Source organism: Melanostigma gelatinosum (assembly GCF_949748355.1).
Source record: "Melanostigma gelatinosum genome assembly, chromosome: 10".
Taxonomy (NCBI): Eukaryota; Metazoa; Chordata; class Actinopteri; order Perciformes; family Zoarcidae; genus Melanostigma; species Melanostigma gelatinosum.
In genome coordinates, this window is record NC_136643.1 from 27,357,614 (window position 1) to 27,371,769 (window position 14,156).

Below are 14,156 nucleotides of genomic sequence, written 5' to 3' on the forward strand. Positions count from 1 at the left end.
AGCTTCACATAAAAGCAACAGCAGTTGAGACAAAGAGACAAACGTCCTACAAACCTGTCACTACGAGCACAGCGGCACATCTCTGGGTCCCGGCTTTGTTCTGGGCCTGACACACATATTTCCCGCCGTGTGATAACTGAGCATTTTTCAAATGCAACACGGCACTTTTGGTTTCATAGGACATCTTAACGTGCTCGTCTTCTGTGAGCTCATGACCGTCCTTGACCCAGGAGAGAGTCATGGGAAGTGATCCAGACAACAGACACTTCAAAGAGACCTCAGAGCCCACCATGCAGGACACATCCTCTAGTCTCTGAACAAATGATGGCGGTTCTAGTGGGAGAAGACCACAAATCAGACTGAAGGCTGTAGGAGGATTTACACAAACACAGATGATCCACATTGCAAATCTTTATTTCCCTGATATAATGGCTGTGCAATGAAAAGAAAAGCACGTTCAGCATCCTTATCGCCTCATAAAAGAATTTGTCCAAAATGAAACAGCTGAAATTTGCATTAAAAAATGATGTATCGGCAGTGGGGCAACATGTAGAAAGATACCCTTTGATGACAGTATTTTAAACGGTCCTTGAACTAACCTTTCAGTGAAATCTGGCAATTACAAGATGTCTCCCCAACATCGTTTGCAACAGTGCATTGGTACGTCCCAGCGTCTCCACTCTCACAGTGTGAGACGCAAAGAGTGACGGTGTCGTTTTCAACACCGATCTTGTGCTTTTTGCTGCTTCGGATCGGTTTATCGTTGAGGAAGTAAGTGATTTCATAAGGAGGGGAACCGGAAACGGTTCCTTCCAAGATAATGTCGGCTCCCTTTACAAGCTCAGCTGATTCGAAAGACCTCACAAACACTGGAGGCTCTACAAAACAAAGATGATGAAGGTTATTTAAAGGCAATAGAAGGCTAAATAAGACTTTTGGTCTCATGAGGCCCGTCTGGTCCACAGAGGTCTTCTAGCTGCTCAGAGCTGAAACATCTCAAACGCTCCACACTCATCAGTCTACAAAGTTAAGTCTCTGTTGAGAAGGGAATTCTAGAACTTAACGATAACCTCTAGGACTGAGAACATTGGAGAAGTTGATATCATGTTGTCACTGAAAACTAACTGAATGTTGAACAAATGATTGAGTAGAAGCTGATCGAGATATGATTCTTTCATAGCCTTAGAACTTGGACGAGAGGAAGCATCTTGATTGGATCTCCATATCTCTTATTTTCTTTCGTATGTTTGACGTGATGCAAACACAAGTTGCTTTGCTTTGCTATATTTTATACTTGTACGTATACCTTGTGTCGTTTTTAAGTTTCGTTCTCTCCCTAAAGTTGAATCAACCAGTTAGCGTGATGTTGAATGTAGTTGAGATTTGGTTGAAGAACTAACAGAAGTCACAAGTGAAAAAAAGGGTTTGATCCCTCACTGGCTTCTGTTTGGTGGAGCGACAAGAACGGCAAGATTCCCTGTTAATGTGGGCAGCATTGAACATGCCAAAGACCAATGGGGACCAGACGTCATCTCAAACGTTTGATTAGAGGACTACTGAAGACTGGACCAACCTTTCACTGTTACTGAGCAGCTGCTCTGGTCTCTGCCGGCCTCGCTGGACGCCATGCAGACATAATCTCCACTATCCTCCACAGAGCACTTCTCTACCTCCAGAGTCGCGATTGAGCCGTCGAAGGACATCGAGTGTTTGAGGTCTGAAGAGATCTCTGAGCCGTTTATGAACCACTTGATGCTAATAACAGGGGTTCCCTGCACTTTGCAGGACAACTTGAGAGGTTGTCCAGTTTTCAGCAGCTGTGAAGGCTCAAGCTTCATTGTAAATGTTGGGGCTTCTGTAAATGAACAGTTACAGGAAACACAAGAGTTTAAATAAAGAAAACAACAGTTCAGCGTTTCACTTTTTAAAAAGAAAGAATGAAACGGCACCTTTCACAAAGAGGACTGCAGTGCAATCCACCTTCCCAGCATCGTTGGACACTTGGCATGTGTATTTAGAGGAGTCACTGGGTTTCACAGAGTTAAGCTCCAAAGAGCTTGAAGAGGCGTCTTTCTTTATGAAACACTTTCCTCGAGTGAAAATCTCGCTCTCCTCTCTGAACCATTTCACAACCAGAGGAGCTGATCCTGTAAAGACGGATTTTATGACCACATTTGATCCCGGTGAGGCATCCTGGGATTGAGGTTTCACCGTGAAGACCGGAGGTTCTGGAGTTATTTGGGAAGAAAAACAGCATTCATGTTCAAAGCCTATCAATAACTGTTGGAGTCCTGTTTGATCTCAGCTTAAAGTATTTCAACTCCTCTGACCTTTGACGGACAAAGAACCACTGGTGTCTTTCACTCCGGCATCGTTAGAGGCCCGGCAGGTATAAACTCCACCATCGCTTTCCTCCAGGCCACTTATGGTGAGGGAGGCTGTAATCTCACTGAAATCAAGCTTATATTTGCCATTGCTGTGGATTTGTTTCTGGTCTTTGTACCAAGAAACGACCATCGGCTGAGATCCAGCAACTCTGCATTCCAAGGTTACATTACTACCAACCCTCCCATCCTCTTTCTTTAGAGTTCTGGTGAAGGACGGTGGAACTGCACGATCTGTGTGAGGAAATATATCAAACATAAACCAACGGCCGCATCTCTACGTTGCTATTGAAACTGTATTCTGGGCTCAAACTGACCTATAACGGTGACCGAGCATGTGCACTGGTCTTTCCCGACTTTATTGGACACCTCCATGTTGTACTCTGAAGTGTCTCCTTTATCTGCTGAGAGGATCTTTAGGATGGCAGTGTTCTCCTTCACAGTCATCTTATATTTACGGCCACTGATCATCTCTTTGCCGTCTTTAAACCACTTCACTTTGAGGTCTGGGCTTCCACAGATCGTGCACTCCAACGTGGCATAATCTCCTGCAGTCACACTGATAGACTCTGCTTTCTCTAAGATCTTAGCCGGTTCTATAATACAACATGAGTTTGTTAGAGTTCAGAAACGTCTACATCTGCATTTTAGAAATATTTCTAACAAATATGAATGTGTTCTGACCTTGAACTGTTAACACAGCTTCACATTTCTGCTGTCCCGCCTCGTTGTCGGCGAGGCAAGTGTACATGCCGCCGTGCTTTATCTCAACGGATGAGACTGAAATGACAGCAATGTTGTTCACGAATGTCATTTTGACGTTTGGATCGTCATCTCTGAGCAGCTCAGAGTCTTTGGTCCATTTCACAGAGATGGGAGCCGAGCCCTTAATGGTTCCCTGTAGTTTCACTGTGTTTCCCAACACTGCTGTCGCACTCTCAACCCTCTTTGAGAACATAGGCGGCTCTGAAATAACAGTGATAATGATGTAAACAGCAGCCGAGAGGAGAACAGCACTAATAGAGAACATGTGTCCTGTGTTCCTGTTAACACTAACCTCTCTGTTTAGCCAATGACTTTGAGGTTGCTGACCCAACCTCATTGGATACCACACATTCGTATTCACCAGCGTCAGCGCTCTCAAATGAGTGGATCTCCAGAGAGCTCAGATATCCCTGAGACACGACCCTGTACTTCTTATCTGCTGACAGATGTTTCTTATTCTTTTTCCAGGTCACCTCGAACGGCACAGAGCCTGAAATCTCGCACTCCAAAAGGGCTACCGATCCTCTGACCGCCTCTAAGGAGACTAACTCCTTCCTGAAGGACGGCGGTTCTAAAGGGGAACACATAGCTCGGTTAGACCGGTGTTTGTCCGGACTGAATATTTGGCTCTGTACTAAAATAGTCTAAGTCTACACACCTTTCACTGTTGCTTTAGTGCTGCAGCTTTCACACCCAGACTCATTCAGAACCTCACAGGTAAAGTTTCCACTGTCACTCAACATGACATCCTTTATCTCAAGAGCTGTGACTCCGTCCTTCAGACTGATGTCATATCTGCCACCAGACACCTCGCTGTTGTTGAAGAACCAGCTGGTGTGGAGTTCAGGGGATCCTTTGACGGTGCATTGCAGCCGTGCAGTGCTGCCCTGCTTCCAGACTGTGGAGGCTTCCAGCCTCTTCACAAAGACCGGCGGCTCTGGAGAGGTGTGTGGTTTAAAAGAGTCATTTCAACAAAAATAAAAAACAGCATTGAAAGAGAAGAGATTAAAGATGTGCACCACAGAATACAATTATCTTCATTTTCAGTCCTGCAGATTTGCAACCGCTACAAATGCTGCAGCAGCCAAGAAAGTGAACTAGACAGCTCTCACCTTGAACCTTCACCGAGGTGGAGCAAGTTGCACTCCCAGCGGCATTAGTCACCGTACACACATAGTCTCCACAGTCCTTCAGTGTGGTCTTTAGGATATCAAGAGCAACTGTCTTATCCTCAAAGGACAGTTTACAGTCTGGAGACTGGTGGATCTTTCTACCATCTCTGGTCCAGGAGACAGTTACTCCAGTGTTCTCATCCACCAGACACTCCAGCTGCAGAGGAGCTCCGACCACGGCCGCCACCGGACCCAGGGGCTTCACAAAGTTGGGCTTATCAATGACCCGCAGCTCCGTGCTGCACTCCGTTGTGCCAATATTATTCGACACTTTGCACACATAAAGCCCCCCGTCAGCCGCACGGACTTTGGTAATCTCAAGAATGTGCTTATTCTTGTCACAAGAGGTTTGGTAGTGTGCAGGCTCTCTGGGTAAGGCCTGGTGGTCTTTGAGCCAGACAACATTCAGTGGAGCAGATCCTGATATCACACACTGTATCATTGCCCTCTTTCCAGCATACATAGTCTGAGGGTCAGGTTTAGTGATAAAGGCAGGAGGGCATTGCTCTATAAGAGTTAAGAAAAACAGAAAAACATTAGTGGTCAAATGTACCCTGTTGATTTACTTTAACCAAAGAGATACCGGCGGCAAAAAAAACAAATAATTCACAATTAAGCAAATTAAACAAAGTTTCGAGCAGCAACAGATGATTCTACGGAGGAAAAAGAAGTCAACAACAGTTCTAGATTAACAGCTCCCAACTCAAGCAGCATAGAAAGGAAAGATGCGTCGCTCTTACCCGTTACGCTGAGAGAGGCGGAGCATTCGTCACTGCCGTGCTGATTGGACGCCTTGCAGGTGTATTCACCGCTGTCCTCCTTCTTTGGGCTCAGGAGCTCCAGAGAGGAAGCACTGAAGCGACTGATCATCCTGTACTTATCGCCCTCTTTGATTGCGGTTCCATCTTTGAACCACTTGAAGCTCACATTAGGAGCGTCCTCAGTTTCACATTCAAACTTGGCCGTGTTGCCAATGTTGATCTCCAGGGGAACAATTCTGTGCCTGAACACAGGTTTCACTGCGTGATTTGGAGAGAAAGAAAGTAAAAAAAATGACAAAGTTAATAAACAGAAGTAGTTGAAATGGAAGTAACATGGAATGTTTCTGCTGGAGGTGGAGATGAGTAGTGAACCTGGGATGGAAAGTGACACACAAAGTTATCCTGTTGTGACTGTGGAGGAGAGAAATGGTTTTAGAGTGATAAGAAGAGGAGAGAAAGCATGCAAAGAAGAAGCAGGAAGGTGAAGTGATGGATATCTAAAGATATGAAGTCAAAGGTGATTCTTTAAAAGGACAAAGGAATGGATGAAGAGGTGATATGCATGTGGAGGAATGGATGAAGGAAAAGTGAGGATGTCACTGCTGTCTGGTGAAAAGCTCAAACATCCAAATTTAATTTAGCTTTAAAAATATGCAAAGATGCCATAAAAATACCTTGTTTTTCCATTTTACTCTTAAAATAGGATTTAACACATGAATTCCATCCTAACTTCATTTAAAGTTTGAGTTATGTTTGAGGTTTCCAGACAACAGGATTCCACTAATGTGTGAAGTTAGTTGATGATGATATCAAATAATTGTCCATCATCAAACCTCTTGAGACCACAGTGAGTCGTGCAGATGCTGTCGTCTTGCCGGCTTCATTCTCAGCCTCGCAGACATATTCTCCTTGATGCTTCTCTTTCACAACTTTGTCGATAACTAGTGTGTGTGTGTCGTGGTCTTTAGAACACTTGAACTCTTTGCCAGATTTCACCAACTGGCCGTTGAAAAACCAGTTCGCTTTGGTGACGTACTTAATGGTGGCAGTAAAAACGGCCTCGCTCTTTTCCTCAATGCAAACGTCTTCCAGAGAATCAACGACAGCAGGATAATATACCAGACTGTCGGAGGACTCGCTGATCATGATGGCCTCCGAGAGATACTCCTCTCTGGTTTCTCTGTGGACACCAATGTCCACAGATTGCTCAACGGGAACGTGACCCACAGGAACTGTGGTGGCCACTTCAGCAGTGCTGGCGTTCCTCTCGGACCGGACTGTCTTCATGCTCACCTGCCGAGACTCGTGGATCTCAGACCGGCTCTGAACTGATGCGCTTTGGAAGGAAGTCCTGGCTTCGGTTTTGACGGCTGCAGACTGAGATTCAGCAGGAGGAAACCCAACTGCACTCTCGGCCACCATTTTGGTGTCCACCACAGACGACAGCACCTCCTTGGAGGGCGCCAAGCTGAGCAGCGCTCTCTGAGGCTTGTCCATCTGCATGGTGCCTAGTTGCTCCAACGTAAGACTCTGCTGCTCCTGGAAAACCATTGCATGCAGAGCTACCTGGAGTTCAGACCTGAGGTCAGCTGTCTGAGGGTATTCACCTTCAAAAGACAGAGTGATCTCCATGGGGGCTCCTGGGGTTGTGATCAGGTATGTGGACGTGGCCCGTCTGAGCTCTCTTTGAACCTTCACCTCCTGAACCTCCACTGCCTGTAACCCTCCTACGACATCGGCCAGTAACACTGGTAGATCACTGGCCACAGCGGACTGAAGAGCGGCTCTGAGCTGACGCCGGATGTTCACACTGGACGATTTGGGAATCTGGATCACAAAGTTGAGTTCTTTAGGAAGAGTCAGAGTGTTCTGAGACTCGTGAACAAATAGAACTTCTTTAGGCTGCGTCACGATGCCGACAGTCGAGCCCTCACATTTGTGTATCTCACTTGACTGCTCTCCCATAATGACCTGCTTTTCTTCAAGCAGCACCGACTGCCGGACTGTCTGGCCTTCCTGGATCTGGACTGCAAAGTCCTGCTCGGTGGCTTCTAAGATAGTGCAGCTCTCATTGGCAACGGCCTTCTCCTCGATAAAAACGGTTATTTTGGGTATTTTAGGCTCAACTTTTGTCCCAGACTTGAATTTCTCATCGGTTTTTAGGTTCCTGGTGTGACCCTCCTCGAGGCTGTGAGTGTCCGTAACATTCAAAGAGTGCATGATGTTCCAGTAGTCCTCTTTCTGGACCAGCGCTCGCTGCTGCATGACGTCGCTAATAAAAGGCATCTCCTTCTGCAACTGCATCGTCTGGAAAGAGACGGTGAGGATACTGGAAGGCTTTGGCTCAGTGCGAAGCTGCGACTGAACCCCGGTCACCGACACATCGAGTTCTCTGTGATAATCTGCTGTGATCTCCCTTCTCTCTTCTGAGGTAGCTGCATGCTTTCTAGCCTTTTCCTGTTTCTGCTTTGCCATCTGTTGGTCAGGTTTAGTGATGGTAAGTATCCCTTCCTTTGGTAGAACTGATACCGAATGAACTGACTGAAGGTATTTTGTCGGCGGTAACTCTTTCTTCGACTGAACTGACGTGGCTTTGGTCTTTACTGAGAACTCTGAGGTTGCCTCGCAAACCGTAGTTCTTTGCTCTTCTTGAGTCACCGAATGCAACAACGTGGGACTCTTCCTGGCCTCGGCCTGCTCTCTGGAAGCGTTCTCGCTGCTGAACCTTCCCTCAGACTGTAAAACATCCTGATCACTGATAACCTGCAGGTTCAGGAGTCTATCCCCTTCTTGCTCAGGCTGCAGACACACAGAAGATGCTATACTCGGCAGCTGTCCTGTCTGTTCACCTTGGAGTTCGTATTTCTCCTCAGTGGTTATAGCGGACTTATAAAAGACGTCTTTTTGTGGGGAGACACTCTCCTGCTCTGGTCGGTGCATTTGAAATGTCTGCTCTTTGGATAAAGCCATTCTATTTTCACTAACTGGTGCTACCACTGGTTTGGATTGCTCTTTCTCAATCAGGGGCTGAGTGGTTGCATCTAAAGGTGGCAGAGGCTCAGAGTGTCTTTCTGTGATCGGCAGTTGTCCTGCAGACTGAGCCGAGTATAAAATCTTAACCCCCTCTTTGACCCTAAAACTCCTCTCTTCTTCGGGTCTGTGGGCGACGCCTGAAGTTGCATCAAGGATAAGCAGACTGGACTCTACTTGGTGACCACTAACAAGCTGCCTGGGTTCATTCAAGGTGTTCCCGTGCTCCGGGGCCAGGTCCATCAAGGCCTCGGTCCTCACCGTGCAGAGTGGAACGACCTCTTCAGACGTGGCTGACACGAGTTTAGACGGCTGCTCTTTGGCGAACTGGAGTTCTACAATCTCAGGACTGAGAATGCGTACGGAGTGCTGCTCAGTGATCTTTTGTCTCTCCTGGACCGAAGATAAGAAAGTGGCCATGTGAAGCTGTTTCATTGGAACGGCTGAGACCTGAGGTGGATGAGTGGGAGCCAAAGAAAGCCTCTCCTGTATCTCTTGAGCCTGCAGCACCGCAGCCTGGTGGGTGAGCTGCTCTCGATGGAGGGTGGCTGCCGAGATGTCGAGCTCTCGGAGGGTTCCCACCTCCTCGCTGGGGATAATCTGCCGGTCCTCAGTGCTGATGGTGTAAATCATCTGATCAGACAGAGTTCTTTTCTGGTATAATCTGGATTCGGTGGTTTGTTCGGTCATGGATGTTTTCTTAACTAACGTCTGCTTTTCCTGGACTTTCTCACTGACCACCAGTAGTTCGGCACTACAGGAGGCTTCCCCGTGTTGGTTGGAGGCCTTACACGTGTACACACCACTGTGCTCTTGTTTGACACTCTGAATATTAATAAAGCCTGATCCATCTGGGTTGTTCACAATGATCCAGAACCCACTGGGCTGAATGTGTAAGCTGCCTTTGAGCCACTGAACCTCAGGAAGAGGATCTCCGGTCACCGCGTACCTGAAGAAAGCCTGACCTCCCTCACACAACTGAAGACTATCAATCATTTTAGTGAATTCTGGGGGTTTGCCAGTTGAGACAAATGTCCTCCTGTCAACTTGTTCCTCCTTTTCTGGCTCCTTCACCTCAACATGCAAATATGAGGTGGAGGTTGAATGGCCAAATCTATTGCTGACAGTGCAGGAGTACTCTCCTTCAGACTCCCTCTGAACTTTGTGAATGACTAAACTGTACTCATCTCGCTGGTGAACGAAGGTGTAAACAGAAGAACTGGCTATCGGCTGCCCGTTGTGGAACCACTGAACGGTGGGTTTAGGGAACCCGGAAACTGTGACGGTAAACGTTGCATTTTCTCCGACAGTCACAGCTGCTGGAGAGAGTTTGCTGAGGAAAACTGGCTTTTCTTTTTTCTTCACCAAAGTGCTGGAGAAGCGTTTGGACTCTGGCTTGAGTTCAAGTGTTCTGGTTTTATCGAATAACTTTAGACCGGTGTAGTACGAGTCCTGGGTTTCCTCTTCCACTGTGATGGTTGAGCTAGAAAAGGCTGAGTGGAATAATCACAGTGAGACAGAATGACTTATGTATCTACAGGTATATTCCACTGCAAGGGAAATCAATCAATCAACACTGTTTCAGCCAGTTCAGCCCAGAGTGCATTCACTTTACATGAGATTTTAAGATTCTGGAAGGTAAAACACTAAATCTGACTCCAAAAACCATCTTTGAACAGAAACTGTTTTTATGATTTGAGTCTCACATTCTTCTAAATGTCATGAAGACGGATGCAGTTCAAAGTTCATAAAAATGTTTAAAATAAACATTGTCAAACATATATTCAGTCAACTATTGTATATTTGAATTTGTAAAGTAATTTGTAGAAGCATTTATAATTTGGAATTGGAAGTACATCAAAATACCAGTAAAACATGCTGCCTGTATACAGCATAGTTATAGTTATATTTGAGTTATTGTAGATTTTTACTCTTATACTGAGTTAATATTTGTTACTGTTTTATAACACTTGTTTTGATCTTGTTTGCACTCTACAGTATCTACGTGATGGACAAAGACAATATCTACCTTTGACGTCCTGCTGGACCTGAATCCCACGGTCCTGGTCCGCTGTCCTCACTGTAAAGACACAAACGTTTATGAATTAAAAAACACACTCAAAACTGAACGTTTCATATGGTGCAAGACTGTTAGAGTCAGTGACAGGTCGTGCATCCATATCAACTGTGTGTTTGTGTGTTTTTGCTCCTTCTAACTGAAGTTCATGCGTCCTTTTGGTCTGAAGTGTGCAGAACCGCTGGCTGTTTTTGGACAATGCTCAGTAATATGATTGATATCTTAAACTCTGTCCATGTTTGTAGTCAGTAAAGCAGGACACAGAGGTGAGCGTCCTCTCCTAAACACAGCGGTTAAACCTGCAGAAGAAGAAGAAGTGTGCCTCTGCTGGCTGAGTGGGGAAGCAGTGAAAATGAGTGGTTGGGCCGACAATAAGCCCGAGCGAGCAGAAGGACCAAAAGCATGCAGATGCCAACCTGTCGTCACCGCGCTGCACTCAGCGTCCCCGGCTGAGTTGACATTTGTGCAAGAGTAAGAGCCCCCTTGTCCGGGTCCCACATTGTTAACATTTATGCAGCACAGGGGGCCGTCGTGTTTCAGAGAGTAAGACACAGAATCCTCAACATTCAACCGATTGTTAAGCCAAATGAGGAATGGCGTGGGGACCCCCTTCAGTACGCAACACAAGGAGCTGCTGTCTCTGGTTGGGACCAGCAGCTCGGGGGGGAGTTTGATCAGGAACTCGGGGCAGCTGGAGAGGCCTCGCTTGTCATGAGGCGGGACATCAGGGAAGTACAGGTGGCTGATGAGGCTGTGGGGTCTCTGGGAAGATGGAGGAGACGGTCCCGGCTTCTCCGCCGTCTCCTGCTGGTCTCGGTCCGGAGGACCTCTAGCGGTCCCTGTGTCTGTCTGAGACACTTTACGCACAGAATCAGTAGGGATTGGGGTTTCTGCTTTGAGATTCGCTTCTTTGGCTGGGTGAGGATAAAGTTAGGGAGAGGAATTAGGGGTCAGAGCGTATAAGGCTACGACTCTAAACACTCAAGGGGTTAGTAGGATGGATGGATGGGGTTAGAGAGGCAGCAGCAGGAAGAGAGGGTCAACTAGACTGGAGCGGGTTATTCCATTACATTCTACCGGGTTACAGGCTAAATATTAAATATGAGGGGAGGGGACCAAGCATGAAGAGGTGGATGGACCAGATGGAGAAACAGAAAGAAAGATTAACCTTCAACAGTGAGCTGGGCGGAGGAGCTGTTCTGTCCGTGCTGGTTGGTGGCGGTGCAGCAGTACAAACCCTGGTCCGCCACGCCAACACCCCAGATGACCAGGGACAACAGGCCCTCGGCCTCAGAGCTCCTCACCCGCTCCGTGTCCGCCAGACTCTGGCCGTTATGATCCCATTCCACCCCGGTGAAGGGCCGCCCGTCGAACGAGCAGCTGAACTCCGCCTTCTCGCCGCTTTTCACCCGGACGTCGCTCATTTCCATCAGCAGTTTGGGGCTGGCTGAGAGTTTGATATCAAAGCTGCTCTGGGAGCTCGTCTCCACTGAGCTCACGCTCTCCATCTGAACCTCAACCGTCCTCCAAGACACGGAGGAACTCTCAGAAAACTCCGTTTGTCCCACGGACAGAGAGCCGAAGGTCTCTGCGTGAGCCTCCAGCTGACTTACTTTAGCCTCAGCCCCAGTGCTCCACACACTAGCTGAGGCTTTGTCATCTGGGCAGTAAGAAAGAGTAGAAGAGTTAGGTCAACACATCATTCTGGTGACTTCTTCAGGTTACAGCTTGTTTTGTCAAGAGTGCAGCTGGAGTGGAGCGTTGAGCATCAGTCTGATCAGTGAGGTAGAGGACAGTGGCTGCTTTCCAGATTCAATCATGCAAGCTCGACATAAAATCAGTGCTCGAGCACGAGGAACCCGGAAAGCTAGATTTCCAAAGTTCAGCTCCATGTTTTGAGCATGCTGCATTCTTCTGAAATACAGATTCATCACTGAAGAGCTCTTCATGTAGGAAGAGAAGAGTCATGCTTCACCTGGAGGATTCACAGCTGAGCTCACGGTGAGGACGTCACGCCAGCAGCAACACAAAGACTACAGCTCCTCTAACTCATGTTGCAGTTATCGTATGTATGTTTGTGCTGCATGCCCACAGAAACAAGGAACAGATCCTTCAACTGTTTGTGGTCAAAAAGAAAATGTAGAAGACTTTCTGAAGGCCGGTCGCACAAAGATGTTGTCGACATGCAGAGAAAGAAACGTCTCTTCAATTGAAATCAGTTAGAACAGACAGCAGCACAACAGGTGGAAACGAGAGGAAGTCTGTAAAACTAGTAACACAAAACTGAGGACGCGTTTCTTTATGAGTTCAGAGATGTAGACGAGCTAACAGCTAACAGCTAACTCAGACTCATGAATATATACAACTACTCAAATACAATGTGTGTTTACCGTCTCTCCACAATCAGATGTGAAGACAGTTAAAAGTTGTTTTTAGGATTTCAGGAAGTCAATATCCAGAATAAATATTTGACATTATTGATGGTAATATTGATGATATTAGCATTGTTGAACATGTTCATGATCTCATGTTCTCTTGTGATTATTATGTCTGTAAATGAGTAAACTTTCTTTAGTTCTAACGAAGCGATAAGTTTCCCCCTGCTTTCAGTCTTTGTGCTAAACTAAGCTAAGCTAGGCTAAACTCTGCTATTTAATCCCCAGACTCTGTAAGAGACGGAACAAAGTGTCATCATCCAAAGCAGCAGACGGACAGACGGGACTGACACCCCGCCCCTTCCTCCATGAGCCATGCTGCTTCCTGTTAAAGATGCTTTCTTTGAGCCAAAGCATGCTTCACTGTACATTTGACAGGTGTTGATGTCTTCCTCTCTGGAGGGACAGAGACTCTGCAGTTACAGATCAGATGCTTTCATTCTGTTCCCACAATCTCTGGAGTCAAATCAGTTACACTTTGTTGATGAGCAGCGCCGCGGTTAGCTACCCGGCTAACGGAGAATTCCAGGTTCTGTTTCCAAATGAAAACAGACTTTAAGAGGATTTATTTTACCTGCATAGTGTTAATTTAACATGTCAGGTGTTTAGCGGACAGTCAGAGCCTCCTCAAGTAAGACCCATCTCCAGAGAAGATCCTAGTTTGACACCTGAACACATGCGGTGTTAATAGGGATCTGAACCTCTCAATTACTCACCGCCGATATTCAAATTCGCAGCACATGTGACCATTCCTGCCGCGTTACTGACAGCACACGAGTAGCCTCCCTCGTGTTGCAGGAGAACTCTGGAAATGTCCAGCTGGCAGGTTTCACCGTAGTGAGACATCCTGAAGACGTCCGCATGTCGGACCTCTCTGTCGCCACAGAACCAAGAAATCTGCAGATCTGGAGACAAACAGTTAAAGTCAGGATCATCTCACGTGTTTGAATATGGAATCACTGCAAGTAATACCACAAATATCATATAATATGTCAGCTCAGAGCGTTTAAGGTCAACGAGTATCTAAGCTTCTGTATTTCTTCTTCAGACCAACAACCAGAGGAGGCGAGCGGTGGTCACTACCTTCCCCAGAGACGGTGCACTGGAACTGGGCCGGGTGTCCCTCTGAGACCAGGATGTCCCGCATGGGAGCGATGAGGACCGGAGCCAACACCCGAGCCACGGTTTCAACCATCTCGGGAACTGTTGGACAGACAAGACGACCAACACAGAATCAATGACGGCATCTTCCACCAATCAGGATGAACTACTATATGTCAGGAGGCTGACGTAACGTTGGGCTTTTTCTTCAAATAAGATGAACATATCTTTTATATTTCAAAACATTAAATCCAAAAAAATAATGAATGGAACCAAAACACACAAAGCGTCAAAACTGGAATCTGACTTTTGACATCGTTTACAGAAATGCCCATGAATAGATAATGAAACATTTGCAGGAACCCCAAAAGTTAACTGTCCTATTGTCCTATTGGAGCAACAGGTTAGAATCGAGGTTAGCTTTAAAGTCA

At 46.6% G+C, this 14,156-nt stretch overlaps 1 protein-coding gene across 1 annotated transcript in view; it reads right to left on the bottom strand.

Moving 5' to 3' along the window:
- Positions 1-14,156, bottom strand: part of ttn.1 (titin, tandem duplicate 1) — a 176,111-nt gene that overhangs the window by 132,795 nt on the left and 29,160 nt on the right. Inside the window, 14 exon segments of the mRNA XM_079277074.1 lie at positions 55-333; positions 600-878; positions 1,574-1,855; positions 1,950-2,228; positions 2,331-2,618; positions 2,702-2,980; positions 3,069-3,350; positions 3,442-3,720; positions 3,808-4,086; positions 4,262-4,828; positions 5,062-5,340; positions 10,142-10,192; positions 13,341-13,529; positions 13,708-13,827. Coding sequence (XP_079133200.1) covers positions 55-333; positions 600-878; positions 1,574-1,855; positions 1,950-2,228; positions 2,331-2,618; positions 2,702-2,980; positions 3,069-3,350; positions 3,442-3,720; positions 3,808-4,086; positions 4,262-4,828; positions 5,062-5,340; positions 10,142-10,192; positions 13,341-13,529; positions 13,708-13,827 — 3,732 coding nt within the window.